Source organism: Mastomys coucha, unplaced genomic scaffold, assembly GCF_008632895.1.
Source record: "Mastomys coucha isolate ucsf_1 unplaced genomic scaffold, UCSF_Mcou_1 pScaffold15, whole genome shotgun sequence".
Taxonomy (NCBI): domain Eukaryota; kingdom Metazoa; phylum Chordata; class Mammalia; order Rodentia; family Muridae; genus Mastomys; species Mastomys coucha.
The window spans coordinates 45,771,505-45,796,611 of record NW_022196897.1 but is presented as its reverse complement, the minus strand read 5'-3'; the positions used below and the strand labels follow the sequence as shown (position 1 = coordinate 45,796,611).

Sequence of the window (25,107 nt, the reverse complement as noted above, 5' to 3'; positions counted from 1 at the left end):
TATATATATGGCATATATATATATATATATATATATATATATATATATATATATGCCATATTAGATAGTATGGCATTCATAAAGCTACACCTCAAATACAGAGAATAAGCCAATAAATATCAATCAATTGCAAATAATAACTATGATCAAAGAACAGATCATTCTTACTATGAGGAATATAGAACATGGTAGAAGGAGTGTCTCACACATGCCCAGGGCCAGCAGTAGAATGCACCCCAAGCAGAGCAAATAGAAATGGTAGCAACTTGGAGACCCATCAGAGTGAGCTTGGGAGGAGCCAGAGTGTTTGATACATACACACCCACTAACACACACACACACACGTGCACACACACACACAACTGTCAGGGGTGTATTACAGGAGCTGAAAGGGAGCAGATGGCGTAGAGTGTGCATTAGTTACTTTTCTATTACAGTTCCAGAAGGTTTGAGTCCATCATTATCAAGGCAAGGAGTGTGGCAGCAGGCAGGCTTGGAGGCTGGAGCAGAAACTGGGGACTCCCATCTTGACCCACAAGCAGGAAGCACAGAGAGCAAACTAGAAATGGTATGAGTCTGTAAACTTAATTTCTGCCTCCAGTGACACACTTTATCCAACAAAGCCGTGCCTCCTAAGCCTTCCTAAACAATGCTGCATTTGCACAACTATGGACCAAGCATTCAGATGCTGCAGACTGTGGGGGACATCTCATTCAAACTACTACAGGATGCTAGAGAAAGAACAGCTTTCAGTCATAAGAGGCCAAACCATCAGTGGGCTCTGGACCAAAAGTATCTCCAACACAGGGAAACAGCAAAGTGTGATACAGTATCCAAGGCACTAGTCATTAGAATAATTTCTGACTCTCTGGTGCCAATTTATCTGCATTTCTCATACAACAGGCTATAATCCCAGCAAGACAAAAGATCCCACACTACAGTACACGGCAGGACCCTCCCTGCAGACAGCCTGAGGTAGATCCAAGAGCCTGCATTTTACAGATGTTAGTGAAGTTGGCTTACCACCCACTTTCTGAGAAATACAATATAATTAAGCCCAATCCCCTGCTGCTGAGACAGGTCTGGAAACACTGTGTTGAACAGGCATAGTTTTGGATGTCCCACCTGGGGAGCAAGTGCTGACCTCTGTGAGAAATAAACCCATGGCCCAGTGGTGATAATTAACTTGTGACAGTTGCCTGGAAACATCTCTTCCTTTCACTTGGTTCTGGAAACTTTGATTTTAATGCTGCTATGCTCCCTTATGCTTAATACTATATGTCATCCCAAATATTTCTTGGAAGTAATTATAGACTAACTGATTCTTCTTCACATCTAGTCTAAAGCAAAGGCAAATGGCACTGCTGAAATATTAGTTCAGTGGTAAATTATTTTGTAGCAAGTATGTATATGGGAATATCTTTAAGGCAATTTAAAAATACTTTGCCACTTCTTATATACCTAATAAGCATGTATATTTATAGCATTTCTATAAACACTCAACTTTGTTTCTGTTTATAATGCACATTATTAATTGAAAAGCATTCTTAAGTTGTCATCAAATGGGCACAGAATTCTTCACTTTATCAGCTATTGTTGCTCTTTTCATATCCCCAAAACAGAAAAGGGTTCTCATCACCAGGTGAGCATGTGTGGGCTTGAAAGCTGTAAATGTTTAAAAGGCCTAGGCTTTTTGAGGCTTGTTTTTCTCTCAGACTCAGAGATTTTGGTTAATCAAAGCCTATCCCGCAAAGCCTCCCTTCCTACGACATCCATAAGCGACCTCATGTCGGAGCAGGCTCCGATAGGGTTCCCTCCAATCACAGTGGCGATTGGTCCATTTTCAGGAAGACTTGTTTTTGTCCACTTTGATGCCAATTTGGCTTATGGTTATTCTAAAGCATAGAACTGGAGCTGTCTACACAGGATGTTTCTGTCTGAAGTACACATGCAATGAGGAAATACTATCTGTCTGGCTAAAGTGACAAACTTATCTTCTAAGCCAAGGACATCAGCAGAGGACAGATTTGTTGATGACAATCTTTAAGAAACTAGGGACAGGGTATCAGAAAGTTATACATTCAAAAGAAGACCTTCATGAATATTCTTGTTTCAAGTAACAGGGTACATTATTTATTTTCTTGAGATAGCTGGCCATATTTTATGCACAGTCAGGAAGCAAGCAGATAGTAAAGAGAAATGGGGGCTAAGCTATCATGAGAATGGACCTATAGACTTATGTGTTTGAATGCTTGGCCTATAAGGAGTGGCACTATTAAGAGGTGTGGTCTTGTTGGAGGAAGTGTGTCAGTGTGGAGGCAGGCTTAGAGGTTCACTTTCTGCTGCCTGCTTATCTGGATGTAGAACTGTTGGCTCCTTCCCCACTACCATATCTGCCTGCACATTTCCATGCTTCCTGCCATGGTGATAATGGACTAAGCCTCTGAAACTGTAAGCCAACCCCAATTAAATGTTGTCCTTTATAAGAGCTGTCATCTTTCTTCACAGCAATACAACCCTAACTAAGACAAGCCCTCTAGCAGACACCCCTCAACAAAGCTCTTCATCTGAACGGTCCACAGCCTTCCCAAACAGCACCATTTGTTGGGGACAAAATGTCCAAACACATGAGCCATATAAGAGGACATATTGCATTCAGACCACAGCATACAGAGCTTGACAGATACGAATTGTGGCACCTGAAAGAGGACAATTAATATTATAATGCAGGGCCAACAAGATGGCTCAGTGGGTAATGATGCCCACCATCCAAGTCTGGTAACCCAAGTTCAATCCATAGAACCCATATAAAGGTAGAAGGGGGAAACCAACCTCACAAAGCTGTCCTCTGTTCTCGACATGTACACCATGGCCTGCGCATCCACACACAAATAATAATAAGACATAAACATTTTCTTAAAGGAAGATTATACTATAGAGCCTGGTGGAGAGCCTGTGATTAGAGTTTCACACCAACAACAAGGCTGGCTTCATCTCTAAGAATTAGAATCATAGCCATTAACTTAGCTCAGTTCCAGGCAATGGGACTGATTGCCTAGCAACTTAGGTTAGAGGAAAAACCCCCTTTAAAGAACAGCACTGATACCTCTAGTCAGCTTGATGTAGAGCCAGCAGACCTCACTGTTGAACAGGGGTCATGTTTAGGCCCCATGGGAAGCCACGGCTCTGTTCTCTTGCCCTGCAGTCTTTGGAAAGAGAGATGACACTCTTCTCTAAGGAGCCTTCTAAGTTGCTGCTCTACTATGTGAAGAATGCAGACAAGAGACACAGCCTATGTCTTGGTCAGCTATATCAAAATAGACTGATATTTGGCTTTTCACTAAATAAAATTATAAAAATTTGGAAGTGTTAGCCGTCATGTTCATACCAGCAAGCTATATGAGAAAGCCTCCTCTACTTTCTGTTTCCTTCCCCTGTTTACTCCCTACTTAAGGATTTCATTAAAATTCTAATATGGCATTAAAGTTTAGAAATTGTCCATTTTTGGAAGCCAGTTTCATTATAATCCTCTGGTCTATGGCCCTCCTCCAGCTTCTCCATTTCCTTTGAGAGGCATCCTAAGAGATTCCCTGTGGAAGATGGGTGTGGCCAAATCCCACTTAGTGATTTAGGAAAAGAAATCACAGGGTTTTGCTCATACCCAATCATGCTCAATGGCAGGGTTACCTTAACCAGAAGCTAGGGCACTGCTTTCTGGGGGTGTCCATTGTTAGAGAAAAAAAGGACTGTTTATCCCAGGGCTTTGTCTAGAAGATTGAATCCTCAGACAGAGAAAGGGCTATTTAGGGAGGCATAGTGGAGGTGGAGCCACTGAAGAAGCTGGCTGACAGGCTAGCTGAGCAAGAGTAAGCCAGCTCTGAAGGCCTCAAGGAAAAGTGCCCCAGAAAAGTCACAACCAATAATTAAAATACTTCACTGTTGTTTTCAAAAAGAATATTTCAAATGGCTAAAGAAAACAGTTTGTATGTGTGTCTTTATGTGTATATGTGTGTGTGTGTATGTGTGTGTTTGTGTGGGGGTGGGGGTGAATGTGGATACATTCACTTGTGGAGACCTGAGGGCAACCCCAGATGTTACTCCTTGGGTGACAACCACAAGAGTCTTTGTGTGTAATTTGCATGTAAGTATTCATGTGTGTGTTTATACTTGTGTGATGTTATTTATATTAGGTTTCTTCTTTTATTTTTCTCTTATTTTTGGAGACAATGTCTCTCACTGAATCCAGAGGTCACCAATTATGCTAAATCCACCCAGTAGTCCCTCCCACACATATCCTAGCACAGGATCATGGGTGGATGCCACCATGATGCTCAGCTTTTGTTTTTTTTTTCTTTTTTTTTCTTTTTTTTTCTTTTTTGTTTTCTTTCTTTCTTCCTTTCTTTCTTTCTTTCTTTCTTTCTTTCTTTCTTTTCCTTCTTTTTTTTTGCATGAGTTCAAGGAAATCCAAATCCCGACCCTCATGTTTGCAAGGCAACCCACTTTACCAAATCATCTATCTTCCCAGGTCCCCCCACCCACACACAAATTCTGACAGTAAAGATTTTATAATATTCCTACAATGGAAATAAGAAAGGTTGCTTTTTTTAAAAAAGAAAAAAACAAAAACAAAAACAAAAAAGAGGAAATAAGGCATCAACCTTCCCAGGAGGTGTTTATGAAAGTAAATTTTTATGCTTCTTTTTTGGCCTCAGATGTTAAAGCTGTTTGTTGAGCCTCTTTGCTGATCATTTCCCAGGCTGAAAGAAAATCAAGGTTGACTGCATTGCCTGTGGGCAGCTGAATCACTATAAAAAATCTCTGGTCCTTTTGATGTTTGCCGTCTGCAAAAGTTCTGAGAGACGTGGGAAGGAAGAAAGGAAATGGAAAGAGGGTTTTAAAACAGGGTTGAGAAGTCAGGCTCTAAGACTCTTGTTTACTTAAATCACTTGCTGGAGGGGAAGGGCAGGAATGCACCTGCCAGCAGGACCTTGAAGCAGGGATCCAGCTTCCACCTCCCGGTGCATTGTCTACGTGAGGATAAGGTGCCCACTACAGCCCATAAGTTAAGGGAGATAAAACCTGGCTGGGGATTAGAATTTTATAGCATACTACCTTATTACCCTGCTTTGTGTTAAGTTTTGTCCTTTAAAGGGCATATCTTTTTGGTCTTCTGGTCATCAAAAATATTGTGTATATTTTGAGGGTTCTTCAAAACCATCTTCCAGGGAAACTAACTACTCATGTTTATACTGTTCTTGCCTTTAAGAATATTGCTGTTGTTTTTTTCTAGACAAATGAAAGCTGAACAAGAACCTGAGGAAAGCTTCCTAAAGAAGCTGCATCATGAATTTCCTTCTTACACACCATTAAAATGGCCATTTATCATCTTAAGGAATTTTTAAAAACTCAAGTATATATGAATCATAAAGTTAAAATAAGTTTACCTAAAACCCATTCATGTGTTCGAGGCGCTGTACCAGTTTCCTCATGGCGCCAGGGCAGATGTCTTTCCTTGGTCACACGTGGCAAGTGCCAGCTCCTGGGTGGACGTTTAGACAGGTGCTCGGTTGTAGTAGCGTGCTTGTGGCTGTGACCAAACAGCTGTCAGGGAGAAACTTCAGCAAAGAAGGATTTACCAGCTCAAGATGATCAGGTTCATTATGGCAGGAGAGGCAGAATAGCTGTGTTGGCTCTTGACTGTGGCAGTGGGAGAGCCAGGCAGCTTGTTCACATCTGAGTGGGTCAAGAAGGAGAGAAAAGGGAATGCCAGCCCTTAGTTCATTTCATTTTCTCCTTTGTCCCAAAGGGACTCTAGCCACTGGGATTATGTTACCTCTAATTTGGAAGGGTTCTTCCCCTTAGTTAGTCCTCTCTAGAAATATACTCACACACATACGCAGAGGCACACCTCGCTAGTGCCACAGTCGTCTCATAATGTAGTTGAGTTGGTGATTCAAAAAAAAAAAGTAACTATCACTTCAGGGTTTTTTATGTGCATGGCAGAAAGTTGATTTTTTCTTTTTTAAGATTTATTTTATTTATTTTATGTGTATGAGTACACCATGAGCCATCATGTGTGCGGCTGCTGAGAATTGAACTCAGGACCTCTGCTGGCCCTGCTCACTCCAGCCCTGCTTGCTGCTGCATAATTCACTGTAGCTGTCTTCAGACACACCAGAAGAGGGCATCAGATCTCATTACGGGTGGTTGTGAGGCACCATGTGGTTGCTGGGATCCGAACTCAGGACCTTCAGAAGAGCAGTCAGTGCTCTTACCCGCTGAGCCATCTCTAGCCCAAAAGTTGATTGTTGAATATTAGTGCACACAGGGATTTCACCTGCAAGTATTCAGTAAGTGAACTTCTGTTGCCAGTGAGGCATAAGGATCTGCCTGGGTAGTCTCTTGGCTTTCGGTTCGTAATGGACCCAGCCCATTCCTCTCCCAGACTTCATAAATCTGGCAGGTGTGACTTTTAACTTTTCCGATTGTTCACAGAAATCAGACATGAGGTTTATTCTCCTTCATTCCCCCTCTAATTCCAACTCTTTGAATGGTTAAATATCTCACAAAACAATTCTAACTTTATAGATATAATGAGGGGTATATGTTTAATACATGATAATTTTTTTGTCAGTTCCTGTTTCCTGGAGCAGTTGGTGGGATTGCTTTTCATCTCATCCACCGTTCATTCTGCCTCTTATCCAGGGTGTTTATCTTTTATGTCTTACGGACTTTGTTAGCTGCAGGAGGCACCAAGTAACAGATACTGTGTGAAGGAAATGTAATATAGTAATGAAGAAAGACATATAAAACTAAAGTGTGTTCCAGTAGTAGATATGTGTCTGTGCCTGTCAGCTTGCTAGAAAACTCCTGCTTGCTTATTAAAGGCAAGTAACATTCCATAAACTGTATTATACTGACAACTTTTCTGTTAACAAATAAATTTGGACAGTGAGCACATTAAAGCTTCCTCTTAAAGATACCTTATATTTGTCACCAACGTACTGCAAATACGAGCAACTCTTCTATGAAGGTACCCTTTTTACTTCATGTTAGATTTTTCCAAAACTTACTTGGACATATATATCATAGTCCACATGTTAATATGCTGTGAGATAGTTATATTCCATTAGTCATAAGTTTGGGAAATGAGCCAGTAGTTGTCATATCCTTGTGAAAAAGGGGATCAGGTGGTCTGGAGACTGTCATGGAGAAGCCATAGCACCCTGGCACTTCAGCATGTTTATTATATACAGGGAGGTGGAATTGTTGCATACAACTGAACAAGGAGATTGAGTTACTAATAGACATAAACAAGGAAAAGGGGTTATTATATATATCAGGCAGGCTTATCTGCTTTCAATAGAAGCAATCCGGGAGAGAAAGCTATGGCAGATGTTTTCAGCACACACACTCTCAACATGGGCACACAGACGAGGAAAAAGCTTTGCCATCCTCTCTCCCAGTTTCACTGGGGGAAAGTCTTGCCATGGGGCTGAGACATTGGAGTCCTTGACATGGCCATGCCCACATAAAACAATACACATTTGCTTAGGATTTCACTTACCCCTAAAAGTTACCACCTCACACAGCTAGTGGTATGCCAGTCTGTTATAGACATGAAAAGATACATGTCCTCTCTTTTCATAGAGGAAATGTTTATTAGTCAGGATTCCCTCAAACAACTGACAGACCCTGACATAAACTAGCTTAGGTAGAAAAGCATGGGTGTCCAGGATTGGGTTTTGTTTCAGAGAGGCAACATGTGCTTTGGGGCCTTCCCTCCTTCCCCATCCTTTTCCAGCCTCTTGTTGTACATTGATATGGATTTCCTCCACATGGATGCACAAGGCCTTAGGACAGAGAGAAGGTTACAAGCAGCTCCAGGTTCAGCTCTTTCTAGCATAGTGACCTCAGAGAGAAAGATTTTCCTTTTCATTACCCATAATAGAAGTTGCAGAGAAAGATTCTTATTGGCTTAACAGAAGTCATATGCTTACTCAGAGCCAACCACAGTGGTCATCTCTATTATTTATTATTATTATTATTATTATTATTATTATTAATATTATTAACCATTGCTGATCACAGGTAAATGTCTTATCTGCAGGAAGGAGGAAATTGACTGTATTAATCTCTCAAAAGACATCCAAGGAATAAGGAGCTGTAATTCTGTAGAGGAGGGTTGATAATCATTGATTAGTGCATTGGTTTCTTTCTTTTCTGTTGCTGTGATCAAACACCATGACTGTCCTCGTTGCTTTTCTATTGCTGTGATAAGACACTCTGACCCAGGCAACTTGGAGAAGAGTGCATTTTGGACTTCCAGTTGCAGAGGGTCAGAGGCCATATTAGCAATGTGGAAGTAGTATGCAACAGGTAGGTGGAACAACGTGAGAGCTCACATCTTGAACCACAAGCAGGAGGCAGAAAACACACTGGCAATGGCACAATTCTTTTGAAACCTCAAAACCTACCTCCTAAAACAAAGCCCCATCTCCTAACCCTTCCCAAACAATTCTACCAACTGGGGAGCATGTATTTAAACATATGAACCTATGTGAGACATCCTCATTCAGACTACCACAATGACCAACACAGCTTACAGAATAGTTTATTTTGCCTTTTGGTTCCAGAGAGTCCTTTGTGGTGGGACAGCATGACAGCAAGCAGCAGGCATGTCAGCTAATGGCTAAGAGCTCACATCCTCAGCTGCAAGCACAAAATAGAGAAAACAAACTAGAAATAGGTTTTCAAGCTCTCCAAGTCTCCCCTCTCCCACCATGACACTACTCCTCCAATAAGACTGTTCCTTCTAAACCTCCCCAAATAGCCCCACCAACTGGGGACCACATATTCAAATGCTGGAGCCTCTGGGAGACAATTCTTAACTACCACAGTAAGTGCTCAAGAGATTCAAAACAACAGATGTCTACCACAGTGCAGTTTAATTATTAACTTCTAGATTTGGCCATAATAGGCAGTTGGCTCTGGTTTTCAATTTCTGTTAGAAGGAGAGGATTAAAAAGTCAACTATTTTAATAGTTAAGTCATTATTTTTAGAAGACATCTCCAACTTACAAGGTACTTTCTAGCTAATAAATCAAAATAGGAAGCCACCTCAGTCATTTCCTTAATCATATAAGAGACTTTTTTTGGCCCCGAGATGTCATCTTGCTCAAAGTACTACATTTTTGTGAGTGCTTTTAAGTAGCTAAAATGACTCTGCTATGAATATTTTAGGCTGAGTTTTTTCATTTGTGTTATAAGGTATTATTAGCAGTGCAAACTTAACTGTCTGTCCTTGAGCCATAGCAAACTCCAAATAACTGACTCTACAGAATCTCAGCTCTACCCAAGATACATGAGGCTCACCACTCCGGGGCTGTGAAGAGGTTCTTCGGGTTTGTATTTAGACTTGTCACGAGTCTGTTCCGAAGTTTTTACAAGATCGTGTCAGTTGGTTATATCTAACGTGTCACTGGCTGTAAGTCAGTAGCTCTGCATTTAGCTGGCAGGGTAGCGCTGTTGCTCTTATGGGATTTGCCTGAGAGGAATCCTGAACTTACAACAGAAAGAAAAGATCAACGGATTTGCAGCTTCGGAGGAGAGGAAAGTCCAAGGTTTTGGTGAGCTGGCTATGTTTCTGGGAGTTTTTTTTCTTAATTAAGAAAATTCATGTTTGAGTCTTGGATGGAGAGATGGGAAGGACCTAGAGATCGAGATTTGGGGGCACAGCCAGAAAAAGGGGGACATGTTCCAAGAGAGAGGTGGCCACCAGTATGGACATTGCCAACAGGTCTTAAAGGGAGAGAGGCTCTGAAAGAGACCCATGCATGTATAATTTGGAGCCAGTGGTAACATTGCAAAGAGTGATTTCCAGAGTGAACAGAGGCCAGCCTGTAGCCAGCATGGAGCGAATGAGGAAGGAACCGAGCATAGAGAGTACAGTTTCTCCAGTTACAAAAAGAATAAGGAAGATGGCATCTAACAAGGGGATCATCATTAGTAGATACATATTCACCCACTTGAAGAACTTGTATGAATGGGAGAAGAGCACAATGGGGTAGTTAGAGACAGAGGCTGAAACTAAAGTAAGGAAGAGGGTTGTTTCAGGAGCAGGGTACTCTAACAACTAAGGGTAAACAACAACTAAGTTTATGGGAATACGAGTCCAGGCTCCTGCCGAGGATGAGAGAAGATGGACCTTGATAAGGTCATCAGGACAAGGTCCAGGAAAGGCCAATGACCTCCTCAGTGAAGCAGGGACTTGAGGTTCCCTGCCCCAGAGAGGAATTACATATGACCTAAGAGATATGACTGCCAATCAGCTAGAGTAAAGAAAATGATCGTGGAGTGTGTTAAATATTCTGTAAATCTTTAAATAAATGTGGAACACATTTAACAAAGAATTAGGACTGGGAACTTGGAGGGGTTGATAGCCAAAGAAAAGAAAGCAGTATAATCAATGGATTTGGGTGGTTATGGAACATTGGTGCCAAAACTAGGGAGAAAGATACAGCCAAGCTTGATCATGTCTCCTCACCTGGGAGAGAAAGGAGAATTAAGTGCTGTAAACTTTAAGAGGAAGAGAGGCTTAGTCCAGTGCCTGGCACATGGTACTTAATAAATAATGTTGAAAACTGTAAGATTTGCTATATGATACAATGAGCTAAAGCCAAAGGTAGGGTAAGACTGACTGAGAACAAACAGGAACCTGCTAGGCAGACCATAGGAATGAGCTGTGCAGAGCTGTGCAGTCTGCAACCTCCTTCAGCAGGTACGTGAGCTGAGAAGTTGAGCCATCAACAGAGTCTCCCAGGGCAACAGTCCCTTTGGATGCTGAGCTCCAAGTTTGGGCTTAGGAAGCAGGTTGTGAAAGAGGTAGGGCTATTGAGAAAGAAAGGGCTCTTGGTTACAGTTTCAAATAACTGTCATTCAGTGGTGGATATGAACTAGGCAGCTAGGATGTAAACCCAAGGACCATGGGAGAGACAGAGCCATGAAACTATAAAGTCAGTGGGTAAATCTTTGTGGTTGTCACTGGGGGTCAAAGTAATCAACGCCCCCCCAGAGGTACCCTGTATTTGAGGGGCTGCTACAGAAGTCTTGTCACCTGGAAGCCCTGGTTTTTAACTGAGGACAGCTGTTGATCGAAGTGATTAAGAGTGGGGTCATGGGGTATGTTCCAGAAGAGGGGTATTTTATCATCAGCTGTGTTAAGACTTTCTGGGACAAGATGATTAGGGAAAAGATGGGCTTTTGTCAGTTTTATTGCTTTAAAATCTTGGCAGATACCCCAGTTTATATTCTCTGTGCCCACTTAAAATACTATTGCCAAGGAGCTGTGTAGGAAGAGACTATGTAAGACTATAAAATAGATTACAGAAAGTAAGGTAGAAACCATTAGGAACAGCTTTAGGGAAGGGCAAATACACAGCAGCAGACGTAACTTGGATTAATGTGGGGGAAAAGGCCAATGTGACATTTGTAAACCCGTCCTGGGCCCTCTCTTCACACCTTGCCCATCCGCCCTCAATCCCATATTCCCAGGTCAAGTTCATATTCCATCTCAAGGTGATTTGCATATCTGGCTTAGAACTGAATACAACCAATAGGAAATGAACTTCACTTTTCTTTGTGGGCTTTGTGGCTGGTGATACAATACCCACTTGTCTGTAGCTCACAGGACTATTCTGAGAGGGAGATGGGGGACATGCTTCCTCTTTTGGGTGACTATGCATCTGATTATTCTCTTCTGCCTTGAGTCCACTGAACAGGCTCTAAGTATGAGCCTGAGGTTTTCAGCTGTCATCGAGCTATGTTTTATTCATCTGAGGGAAAAACAAGCTTTGTAACAACTGTTGGTTAAGACTGTCCATCAACGACACTGGTATAAGCCCCCAGGCTGTGGTCACTCAGGGAGCCTGCCATCCATATGTTTTGGGGACACAGGCAGGTATGAGAGGGCAGGGTTGATGCTAATGGCATCCTCAGAAATGTCTAGTTTGGACTGGACCTGAAGCCAATAACTATGATGTGTAGCACACATACAGAAATAAGCCCTGGCTAGGTAGTAATTTGTACCTGGTTTCGTCTTGATAACAATAGTCAGGTAAAGACCCTTTAATGTATGTATTTATCTATGTTGTAGTTCTCAGAATGTGGTCCCCAGGCTGGCAGCGTTAGTATCACTCAGAAACTTACTAGAAATACTGATTGCAAGCTCCATTCACTATTCTTGAGTTCCTCTGGGCCCAGGGATAAAGGCAAACAGCTGCCCAGCCTCCAGGTGGCCACTCTAGGCTCAGGCTGAGCTGCTTGGCATTGTCTTCTGCCTGGCTCTTATTTATTAGCATTTTCTAGGGTAATGTCTCACCAAGTATCAGTGCTTTGGCCCCACCAGTAGGATTTGATGGAATTACTAGGCAGCTAGTGTCCTGGCATCAGCTATTGGTAAGTTCCAGTGGTTCTAATTATGCTCACAGCTAAGAACCATTGTTCCATAGTCATCCAAGAAACGGCTCTCCAGCCTATGATGTGCTCATCCCAAACTAACATACTGAGAACAGCGTGGCTCTTGCCAGAGTGTTGACTTAGTAATTCGTATATAAAGCAATCATAAGCAACATAAAACATCACAGGGTGGGAACATTTCTCTCCCGTTTTCTCCATGGTTGTATCCTGAGCAACTGAAGCGGTGTTTGGCCCTGAGGAGGTGGGAAGATTGCAATGCTGATGAATCACATTGATAGTCAACCAGGAACCCGGGTTCCAAGAGTCTCACAAAGGAGCAAGCTGGAAGAATGGCCTCTGTTTGGGGCTGGCCTGGGTTCATCCGTTCCTGGTTCTCTAGAAGCTCTCTGAGTCCTCTTTGTTCCTGCCTCCTGCACATCTGTACCGGGTGTCACTCACTGCCTTGGGTCAGGACTCACAAAGCTATTTGTGGGGTTCAGTCTCTGCCAACAGTTGAGGGCAGCGGATTTTCCCCTCCCACGGGGCTAGAGGGCTGATGCACAGTAGTGTGGTCCCGAGTCTCGGTGCTTGCTCTGGACCGTCTATTCGGAAGGTGTCGCTCCCCCACACTTTGACTTACACATTGTTCCCTGACTACCTTGTATATAACAGGAGGCTTTCCCTCATATAGAATAACCCAGAATGGATTTCCCAACAGGTAAAAACTCATTCCCTGAGACGCTGCTGCTGCTTCAGTAACTCTGGTAGGGAGACCTCAGCACACACGTTTAACATTGCCATGTTGAATGTTGAGGTTCATGAATTTAACTCTAGGAAGAGAGTTTGCTTATAGACAGAGTTTATTTCAGCAGAGCAAATCACAAGGCTAGTACACCAGAGTGGAACAGTTCAGTGTTGGTTCCTGTACCCTAACCGAAATTCCCTCTCTCTGCTCCATCTTACTTATTGCTTTCTGTTGTCCTGCGAGAATATTCCTGTTTCTTAATCGCAGTGCTCACCACTGTGTGCCCTGCTTGGCAAGCGTCTCTCCCTTGTTTGCCACAGCTGTTTAGGTTGCAGCTACCCCACGATTCCAGATAAAAAGATCTAGATTTTCATAGGTAAGTTTGCCCAGGTCTCCCCGAGGGCTCACTGACGTCAGGCAAAGTTGTTGCTGCACCTCGAGGTCCTCTCACTTCTTAGAGTGTAATGCACATTCAAGTCTCGTCAGTGGTGCACAGGTTCTCCACTTCCACATGAAGGCTTACTGTCCCTCCAGCCTCACCAAGGTCTGGCAGCTGATAAAGTCCTCCGATTATTGTTAATGCCTGGCCTGACTCTGCAGCAGCTGTTGCTTGTGAACAATATGATACTTCTCCTCCCCCAAGAGAAGTTGCAAATGCCTCTTTTGCAGCACGTTCCACCTTTGTAGATTCAGAGAGCATAAAATAGAGTGAGAAATGAACGCAAGGCTCCTGTTTGGGGATTCAGTGCACAGCTTAAAAACTATTGAGTTTAGCCGTTTCCTGACATTGACTTTCATAGCAACAGTTTAATTTGGAGAAAATCTGCTACCTCAAATGACTAAAAGTATTTATGTGGAAAATTTTCCAAATGATTGGCTTTACTGTGTTGCTATTTTCTTTCCCCATGAATATGTGAGTATTTGGCTTTCTCCCAAGAGTTCTTTTCTGCATCACTTCTCTTCAGGAAAAGACAATTTTCTATCCAGAGTAGAAACAGCTCCCCGAGTCTTCCTCTTTTAAGCAAAGCATTGTTTGGGTTTAAGCCACAGCATCTGTAAGAAATTTAGAGTCACCGTGTTGCTGGTGCCCTTGAATTTTCTCAAAGGTCAAGCTCATCTGAACAACTTAGACTACATTCCCCATGGAGTGGCCAGCTTGTGCTTTCTGCAGCCCTGGCCCATGCCTGGCTCCCACCTGTATGGTCTTACTAGAAGGGTTTGGGTCCACAGTTCCCCCGTCTTTCTTACTCCCATAAGTCTTCAGCTACCTCACCAAAGTCTGCTCTTGCCAACATCAACAATGACTCCCCATAATTCAATGCAGTAATAACTTTGGATTATAATCAATCTTTCTGTAGCATTTGACATTTTAGGTCTCATTTTCTTTACCCTCTTGGGACCATTTATCCTCTTTGTTTCCTAAAATAGTTTCCTCTTTCTTTGTCGCTTTCTTGAGAGTTGTGTCCTTGGAAATCAGCCCTATACCCATTTCTCTTCGAACCCTACATTCATATCGTGGGGGGCAGCCATATTCCCTGTGACTCTGGTTCCAATGTGCAGATGGAATATTCCCATCTTTATCTAGTCCAGGTCTAAGAATCATTTCTGTGCCGATTGGAAGCTTGTTTCCTGTTTCTCTTCTAATTTCCAGTCTCGGGGCTGGACGCACTTGTTTGCGGTGAAACTCTAATTTTTTCCTATCTCTGTAACTTTCCCACCACTAAAACAAGCTGACAGTTTGTATTTATTTTATTTCTTCCCTGTCTTAAGTCCACATCTTTCCTGACCTTCCTCCAGTGTCACTTTCTCCTTCTCCTATAGGATGAGAAACTACCATCTGGTCTAGATTGCTCTATCTTGCCTCCCTGGTGTCTGTCCTACATCCTCCCATAGAGTTCTGAACATCCCAGTTCTCTGTTCAAAACTCTCTGAAACCCTGCTTACAGAGCCTCACTGTGACTCTCTTATTCCCAGCCAGAGGCCATGTCACCCTTCATTTTGCCATATATACATGTTATTACTGGATTTCTTTTCAGTCCCCCAAACTTACCATGGTCTCTCATCTCTAGACTTTCACATGATTCTTTCTTTTTTTTTTTCTGTCCACAGATGCTCCCCCTGCCCTGCCCCCTTTGAGTCTTAGGTTCAGAATCTCTCTCTCTCTCTCTCTCTCTCTCTCTCTCTCTCTCTCTCTCTCTCTATTCCTTTCTCTCTTTCTTTTTATTTCTTTCTTTTTTTAAAAAAGATTTCTTTATTATAATGTATGTGAGTACACTGTCACTGTCTTCAGACACCCCAGAAGAGGGCATCAGATCCCATTACAGATAGTTGTGAGTCACCATATGGTTTCTAGGAATTGAACTCAGGACCTCTGGAAGAACAGTTAGTACTCTTAACCTCTGAGCCATCTCTCCTGCCCCCAGAATACTTCTATGATGCACTTCCAAGTCTGCTGTATGTACCTCTGCCAATGGCTTAGCCTCATTGTCTCATCAAAGCCCCCAAGGCCTATCTCATAGTTGTCCCATCTTGAAGCTTCTGGTAGAGTGCCATGTGACATGACAGGAGCATATCACCCAGGCTGGCTGGACACTGCATCTACTGGATGTGATATTTGATTCTTGGCTGGCACTGAGTCAAGAAATACCTATTAAATGAAGAATGAGCCTTGAAATAAACTTCAGGCCAGCCCTCTTCATGTTACAGATGTAAATAGATGCCACAGTCTCATTTGCAATTTCTTCCTCACCAGTCAAGCTCCCCTGGCAAGAACTATTACTTTCCCAGAAAGCAGACAAAAAAAACTTTGTTGCAGACAAAGCAACCTATATGTCCCACAGGAAGAAAAACTTTCCAAGGCTCTGAGAATTAGCATATGGTAATTGGCAAGTCCCAGGGTATCTTTTAATTGAACCTTCACAGAAGTTCATGAAGCTTGTAGTCAGTGTGGAAATTGAGTAGAACCTCATTAGGGAGGTTGTGTCATGTCATGCCTTAGTGGAAATGGAGGGAATGGGAACTGCAGCTTCCCACATGGAGGCAGGCAAGGACGAGGAGCATGCTGACCTGCAGTCCCTGAATCCACATGCTGGGCCTGTACTGACTCCTGACACCTAAAAGCTTGGCAGTGTGACCGTGACCTTCAAAGAAGGCTAGGGTTGCCCTTCTCAGATCCCATAGGAACCTTCCTATTTCTCGAGCTTTCCTTCCGTCCTCGCCCTGTCCTTCTCCTTTATTGCCAGTTCATGAGCAAGCAGAATTTCAAGAACATCCCTCCCAAAAGTCCATCTGAGGAAACGAAATGACCACTAGGCTCAGCCCACCACAACTTCCCTGCACCATTTCCTCTGCTGCCATTTCCTCCCTGGGTTCCATGCTGTCTATGTCTAGGATAAGACTAGAAAGGTGCCCACTTTCAGATCCCTACCCCACCCTTACTGTCTCCTCTCTGCTCTCACTACACCTGGCTTCTCCAAAATCCTCATCCTTCGGCCCTCAGTGCAAATCCCCGCCTCCTCTCCCGGAAGCGTCTCTTAAGTACCTCAACAATCCAACAGGTAGCCATCTCACTTTTCTGCAGCACCAGGAAACCAAGTCTGCGAACCTTGTTTGGTTCTCAGGCATGTCTCGTTTCCTGTATGTTGTTATAAACTTCGAAGGCAGCCTCTCAGCATGCCCACGCTGTCTAGCGCAGTAGGTGTTTGGGGACACTTGATGTAGGAGGAGAGATGTAAGAAGAAGGACAGCACAGAGGCTAATTGCAGGGAGTGGGACTGTGGAGGCTAAGCTTCGAGCTCGCGCTGAGAACAGTCATCCTGGGTTGTATTTCTGCTCTGCTACTTAATGAGCATGAGACTTTGGACAAATTACACCATTTGTCTGTGTTCCATTTCTGTACCTGTAGAAGACAAAATTATATATACAAAATTATACCCTCTACGTATGATTGTAGTGAAGTGTAAAAAAAAAGTAATTGTAAAGCACTTAGTACAAGACCTTTGCCTCCTGAGCACTCAGCGCATACCGGAATCTCTGGCGTAGAAGGGCCAGCAAAGACACCTCCGAAGAAAATCCTGCTGTGTACACTAGGGGCAAAGGGCATCTGTGACTAATGTGACAAAGCAAATTAAATCTAAGCTGTTGCCCATAGAAGACCAGCATGGCCTCATCTTCCTAAGAACTCAGGCGCCTGCTCTTTGGAAATGGTGAATCTCCTCTCTCAAAGTCAATAGAATCACTTTGACAGGAAGACAGCAGGAATCAAGGCTGCTTGATACTCAGATATGGGCAGCAGAGAGTGATGGTGGGTTTTGTAAAATCAATGACATGTTTTTATAGAGTGAGGTATGGTGTAGTGGGGAGGGGGTGCCTCAGTGGGCCCATGCTGAGGTACCAGCCCAGGCGAAGGGTATAGTATAGAACAGAGATTATTTGTGGGCATGGGAAAAGGAGTTGAGAAGGGAGTAGAGGCAGAGAAAGAGAAGGGACAGAGAAGGAGAGAGAGCAAGAATGAGGGAAGGGAGAAGGAAGAGGAGGAGGAGGAGGAGGAGGAGGAAAAGGAGGAGGAGGAGGAGGAGAAGGAGGAGAAGGAGGAGGAGGAGGAGAAGGAGGAGAAGAAGAAGAAGAAGCTGGCCAGGAACACTTGGAGGAGTGAGAGAGAGAAAAGAGTGTTTAGGGAGAGAAGCGTGTCAGAGAGTCAGATAGAGTCAGAGAGGCCAAACAGTCCTCTTTCTTCCTTCCTTCCTTCCTTCCTTCCTTCCTTCCTTCCTTTCTTTCTTTCTTTCTTTCTTTCTTTCTTTCTTTCTTTCTTTCTTCCTTCCTTCCTTCCTTCCTTCTCCCCTCCCTCCCTCCTTCCCTCTCTCTCTCCCTCTCTTTCTTTCTTTCTTTCTTTCTTTCTTTCTTTCTTTCTTTTTTTCTTTTTAAAAGTAAGCCAGGACTACCTGGCTGTTGCTAAGTAACTGTTGGGCGGAGCGTAGAAGGAATGCCAACAGAGAGGGCTAGGTGAGCTCATACATTGAGCTATGTTTTAATGCACCCTGCTTTGATGTCTGATAATTTGAAAGGAGATGGAAAACTAATGCTGAGGGGGGGAAAGTCATGTTTTTGCTGCCATCTACAGATGTCAGAGTGAAATTTGTAAAGTTTCCTAACATGCCCATAAGCCCACTTTATGGAGAGATACTATGCATGAAGCAAAGTTTAAGTTCTAGTAACCTAAATGACTTAAGTACATTATTACAGCAATTTTTTTAATCCTGCTTTCTAAAAGTATGCACATTTAGTCAGGAATTCAATCTTTATAGGTCCTCAAGCTGTGTTCAAACTTGTCATCAGAAGGCTGTGTCATAACTCAGGATCGTGTGGTTATTGCTCAGAGCACCTCCACTGTGCCTACGGCAGCTAGCCGACAGAGTCAGAGTTTAAGATAGTGGCAGAGAAGCCTGAGCTCAGCGGGATTTTACTCCAGGTTTTCCTATATCTCACTGGTTACTGGCATCACTGTAAATTGCTTCTCCTTGTTTGGATTAGGAAATCAACCAAGTAAAATCAACCTGTGGAATGGCATCCCTTCTGAGATGGCTCCTGTTGTGCTCTTGTCTGTATACTCTGTGTGTGTGTGTGTGTGTGTGTGTGTGTGTGTGTGTGGTAATTACAGTCCATCTCTACCTGTCCCATGTCTCTTTTCAAAAGGGTTAAATATAGACAAGAGTTGTTGGAGAAGCGTTTGTTGGAGAGAAAAAAACTGGCCCTTCAAGAAGTCCAGGAAGAAGAAGAGAGAGAGAGGCGGCTGGAAGCCCTACGAAAGCAGGTGTTTTCAATTTGGAAATTTTCATTTGTTTTTTAAATGTTTCTAAGTGTGCTAATGATATTATTGCTGGGACTTAGGTCACGATATCTTCTATACAAAATGTAACTTTTCCAAATTAGGACATGGTTTTCATTCCCAGGAGCCAGTGAGGTTTATGTTGAACCAGGTCCAGTTTTTTTTTTTTTTGATATATTTAAAGACGTTTATCAGCAGCATTTACAAAGCTCTCTCCCAAGATCTAAGTGTGTCCATATCCCCTCTAGCTCATTATCCAAACAGTATCTGTTTGCATCAGTGAAACTCTTGTTTCCAGTCAAAGGACTTCCCTGTCCTCAAAAATGTGGTAGAGCAAGATAATCCACTCTCAAGTGGGAACCTTTGCTTGGAAAAATCCCACAGCCAACAAGCCTGTTTAAGCATCACTTTACAAATACCCCCTTTGTACAGCATTAAAAGCCTCCCATGGCCTTGCCTAAGGAAAGTAGGCAAAGTGGATAAAAGTAGACAGTACATATGCAAATACAGGGACTGAAGAAATTGACAAATGAGATAGCTCCTCTGGCAATTTTTCTGAACTTTGACCCTAGAGAGTTGTTCAACTGATAACTGCACAGCCTAGCCAATGGGAAGTGGCTGTGTAGTCCCTTTTCTGAGTGAGTAGAGGTTGTACAAGCCTTGGCCTTGATTGTCCTTCAACACTGAACAGCTGGTTAAGCATTCAATGCCAGAGAGAACTTCAGTCATTTACTTAACCTGCCTTGGCTCTGTTTCCTCATCTGGAAAATGGGAGTACGAAAGCCAGTACCTCCCCCATAGGTTTGCAATAACTGAGTTCAAATTTGTGAGTGCTTACCAAGTGCAAAGCCCTATTCCAAATGCTCTTGGGTGAAACTTGGCTTGCTTCCTCAGTATCCCTCTGAAGTCAGGGTTATTAACGCCCCCATGTTATAACAGCAGAAACCAAGAGGTCAGGTGCTTTTTCCAGAGTCACATAGGTAGTAAGTGTCACATAGGACTCCTATGAGACAGCTCTCACATCCTCCTCCTCTTTGATAAAATAGGCTGTAGAGATGAATTCAGAGCATAAGAATATAAATTCTGTTTATTCTGTATCTGGAAAAAGTCAAATTATTCAGTCATTAGCAAAGAATGACACACTATGACTTTCTGGAGGCAGACTTAATGTCACAACCACTGAGTACATTCTTGTTACAAATGTAACTGGTTACTCCAGAATCCATGTGACTAGAATTCCTTCTACCCAGCAGTCCTTAAGAAGAAGTCCTCTGTTCTCATCACATGGAATCGGTGTTTAGACGTGTAATACATGGCATTTAAGCTAGGAAACCTATAATAATTAAATTACATTTGACCCCAGTCATCTTACTTCAGTTTTGAAATGGTATTAAAATGCCATTTGCTTCATGCAAATTCTTGACTTGCAGAATTAATAGGCAGGTGTTGGTAATGGTGCATATGATTGTCAAAATTAGTGACTTCTTTTCATTAAGATCTGGGTCAGAATAGTTATTACTATGTAGGACAAGGACTTTGTGTTAAATGACTCTCTAGTTTTATTGTAAAAAGGCAACTCTCTGCCTTTAACAGTCCTAAGGTGTCTACTTGACTAGTACAATGGGAGTACACCCAGCTTGTCCAGCAATGACTGCACAATCCACTTTACCAGAAAACCTCACGGTGCTGTTAATCATAGCCATAGATTGATAACTGCTGAAATATGAATTTGTGCTATTTGTCATTTTCAAGGGGGTTTTCAATGTAAGATTGCCTTTGACTTTTATCACACCGATGAATTTGTATCTGGAATCAATCATAATTGTGACTATTTAATCATTAACAGACAGTTATAATCTTTAATGTTTGGTTTGACATGTGTTTTAGCTCCTTTGTAAGTGACTGGGATTGGCCTGCGTTTAATATTCCTCTACAGCTTTAGACTTAATAAGTTTTTTTAATGGTCACTAAACAAACACATACCCTTACCCAGAAGCGTTTAGCTTGTCCCCCTCTTGAGTGGCTCTGCCTTCTCTTCCCTCAGGTTGCTGTCGCTGTCCAGTCTGATCCAGTTAGAATGATGTCAGAGACACTGGCCTGGAAGGCTAGGACAGGCCCTGAAAGTGAGGAAGAATTCATTCTTCAAAAGCCACTCTTCACATTGACTACGTACAATGACCAGCAGGTACTTGTTGGAATTGGCAATACTGGTACAAAATCTGAGCTGAGAATAGGAAAGATTGCTCAAGTGTGTGCTTTGAGTTACCTGGAAATGCCCTATATATTAGCACATTTTCTCTTTGTAAATAATAACACATAATTGCTATATAGATCTAAATATTGTAAAAGTGTGACATACAATAAAGCAGTTTAAAATCATATCTGTCACTGAAAAAGGTTTTATAACATTTTATTCAAAAGTCATTGATTACAAAAAAGGGTCACTGGTATTTCTTTAAGGTTCAAAGATGTCTCTGGTGTATTATGAGTTTCTATCTAAATTCGTGGCAGAGATCCTGTTACATAAGCAACTAATGAGACAGGCAGGCAGTACTGAAGACAGCTATCACACATTTTGTTCTCAGAGCTAAGGCTAAGGCATCTTCTGTGAGACACCACTGAAGGATCATGGAACTGTTTGCAGGAGCTTAGAGTGTGTGTTGGTTGTGGCTGGAGAGAAGGGAAACTTAAAAGAAATTTAAGCGGAGAAGAGTAAGAAAGAAGACCTACGAATGAATGACTATCAACCAAATTGAGTAAGCAGTCACGAGTTTTACAGAACTAGGGAGAATGCACCAAAATCTCAAGAAACCTGTTGCCAAACTAGTTCAAAGTGCCTCTCCTGCGTGCTGCATACTTGATCGCGAATAGTAAGGTGAACATTTCATTCCTTAATAATCAAATATTTATGAAATAGACACTATAGTCTGGTTCTGTGCAAGAGTGTAGCTCTTGGCTCCACCCTAAATGGGCCAGACTGATCCTTCCTGGAACAAATGACTCTCTAGGCCAAGAAGGGAAGTATTATATTCAGAAGTAATGCACAGCATGAGGCCAGCTCTGTGCTGGATGCGGGGAGAAAATGGAGAGCTCTGCCAGGGAGGTTAGAGAGATGGCGCTTCTGAGCACGAGCAGAGTTAATGATCTGGCCAGTTGTTGCTAAACTCATTCAAGATGGTTTACAGTTTAAAGGGACAAGAGGCTGGTGTGCACAGGGAGAAGAATTACTCTTAGGAGAGTGTAGGTATCTCTCTCTAGGACCAGCTGCAATAGTACAGAGGCAACTGGATGCTACAGAGGCTAATTCAGAGGAAGCAAGAGTCCTATGGTGCTGGACCAAGCTATCGGGGGGTTTCCCAGGCAGAAAGGATGGAGAAAAGGCCCTTGGCTGAATGTCTTAACTGTGAAACAGAGACACAGGCACAGGATAAGTGTTCAAATGAGAGTGGAAACTTGGGTTAGGGCCCAGCTGTGATACACAGGAAGCCTTTCTATCCAGACATCTGACCTTTATGCCATGACCAGATATACTATTTTAAAGCAGGTAAGTTAAATGATGACATTTGTATTTTATCCTCGGATCTCAAATGGAAAATAGGTGGATGTTGGGGCAGAGGAGTGGAAGTGGTGTTGAAAGAATCATGCACAGCTCTGGCTGGAGAGATGGAGGGGATAAAGAAAGAGAGGACGATTCCAAGCTAGACAAGCACCACAACTGTGCATTGTGGATTCAAATCCACGCTCCAGATTTACTGGCTGTGTGCACTCGCCTAAGCTATTAACATCTTTATGTTTGTTTTCCTCATCTTTGAAATAATTACTTGCAAAGTTCTTCTGGGGATTAGAAATAATAAATATCAACTGCACAGGGTATTGCCTGGTATTCGGCAGTGATTCAACAAATTATTGCCATTTTGTGGATCTGCCATTAACCATGTAAGAACACAGAGGAGAAACAAGCCTAGGGAGAAGATGTGTTTTGTCCCTGTCATGTTCAGGGTGAGGAGGTCTAAAGCACCCTTTCAGGAAACTGATTGGCTGGCGGCCTATGGGGAGGAGAAACCTTTCTCTTCATTTACTTTTTACTCAAAAAATTGGATAATGGAAAAAAAAAAGTGAGGTTCCACAGTCCTGGTGATGGAGAAGGAGGTGAGCCCCGAGAGAACTCAGGAGTAAGCAGTATGTCTTAGAGGGAGTTCTTGAAAGTGGGTCAGAATATATGGAGACAGAAGAGAAGCCTAGATCCCAGGCTCAAATGGTTGTTTCTCAGATAGGGATCTTGGCGTTATTCTGGCCTCAACGCTCCTCACTACCCCAGCCCTGCTTCCGATAGGTTGTCATTGAGTCTTCCCTTCAGACTATGTCTGACAGTTAAGTTGTCTCTCCTTCCAGACAGATTTAGGTATTTATTATTCCATGTCTAGACAGTCACAGTAGCCTCCATCTCTTTTTTTTTCCCTACCACTTTAATTTATTCTGACTTTATGATCAGATTCATCTTATGCTGCCACAGTTGGATGCTAAAAGCAGAAACAAACACTGGCATTTGCTAGCATGGCCTTCAAGGCAGGGAGACCCAAGCCCCAGTCGGAGTGTCCTTTCTTTGCCAGGCTCCTCAGTAGCACAGTCTTCTGCCCAAGCTCATCCTAAAATTGACCTGCTTCACTTCAGCTTTTGTATAGGAGGCCTCCCTGTTCCATTAGGTCTCTCTTCCCCCCTCTCTGACTACTGGAAGATGAAATCAGACTCCAAGGTTGCCCTGGCTGTTTCTTACCTAAGAGCATCCTCACGCCAGAAGCACCACACACCCCCTTGGTCTGTTGCCTGTACAGGAGGCAGAGCCGCACATTAGTTATCTAATGTGAACCTCCTATTGCTCCCATTCAGTCAGGAACTCATGGAGGGAGCTATTTTCCAAAGCTTTTGACTGTATCTTTTAGGGAGTTGGATGACATCAGACTCAGGTAAATGTCAATATCTGGTCATCTCTTAATGACAAAGAATGAGTTGGCATTTAAGATTCATAGGAAGGGGACTACAGGCCACTCACATATAAATGAGAACAGAAGCTTAGGTATCTTATCTGTGTGTCTATTCCTACTTAGCATGGGATGGGTGGGGCATTTCCCAGTTTGAAATGGGAACCCAGCCTCAGATTCTCTTTTTCAAGGAACGGCCATGCGTTTATGCATAACTTGCACACTAAATGATAGCAAAATTAAAGTGGCTGTTAGGAGATGCTCAGGGGTCCAGAGAGATGACTGAGCAGTTGAGAGCACTCAGGGATCTTTCGAGGGGCCTGGATTCATCTCCCACCTTGCAACTTACAACTCTTCACAACTCCAGTTCTAGGCTTTAATATCATCAAATTAACCAAGATCACAGGGTTTCTGTTATCTGTGCCATCGCCTGGTAAGCCGTAGTTTGGATAAATGCATAAATATTATTTGTAAGAATTATCTATCCCATAGCTAAATTCTTTCTGTTTGTTATTTTACATTTTGATTTTTGATTATTCAGGATTCATTAACTAACTTACCATACCTTCTCCTAGCCCCTGTGAGCACTATACACCCTCATGGAACATATACATGCAGACAGATACACACTCATACACTTAAAAATATGGCTTTCTGAAATAACAGCACCTTAAAATATATTCCAAAGATTGATTTTATTTATTAAGGTAGATTTATTTTATAATCCTTTATCTATATTATTCTAGCCAGCAATAAATAACCATTAATAATACTAGAAGTGCAAGGTTCTTTTATTCCATTTTTAATAATTTTAATATATTGCATTTGATTGCTGTAGTGCATAATATTGAATTCACTTGATATTGGAAGTAAGTAATACACTGGAAAATGATAGTATAAAAAACAGTTTGGACAGTTTTAGTAAAACTCTGCAGTCCCAGTACTAACAAGCTTTATTATCATCTAACCATCCACCTTTAAAAATCATCCAACTTGTGAAAATGAACCTGAATGATAGGATGTATTTCAGCTAAATGAGTTATTGTTTACTTAAATCCCATTTTTTCTTTTTTCTTTTCTTTTCTTTTCTTTTTTTTTTTTTT

The 25,107-nt window shown here is 42.5% G+C and overlaps 1 protein-coding gene across 1 annotated transcript in view; it reads left to right on the top strand.

The window, feature by feature from the left end:
* The window catches only part of Ccdc148 (coiled-coil domain containing 148), a 263,630-nt gene that overhangs the window by 238,188 nt on the left and 335 nt on the right, over positions 1 to 25,107 (top strand). The window contains exons 14-15 of the mRNA XM_031373199.1: positions 18,893 to 19,010; positions 21,070 to 21,210. Coding sequence (XP_031229059.1) covers positions 18,893 to 19,010; positions 21,070 to 21,210 — 259 coding nt within the window. The remainder of the gene's footprint in view (positions 1 to 18,892; positions 19,011 to 21,069; positions 21,211 to 25,107) is intronic.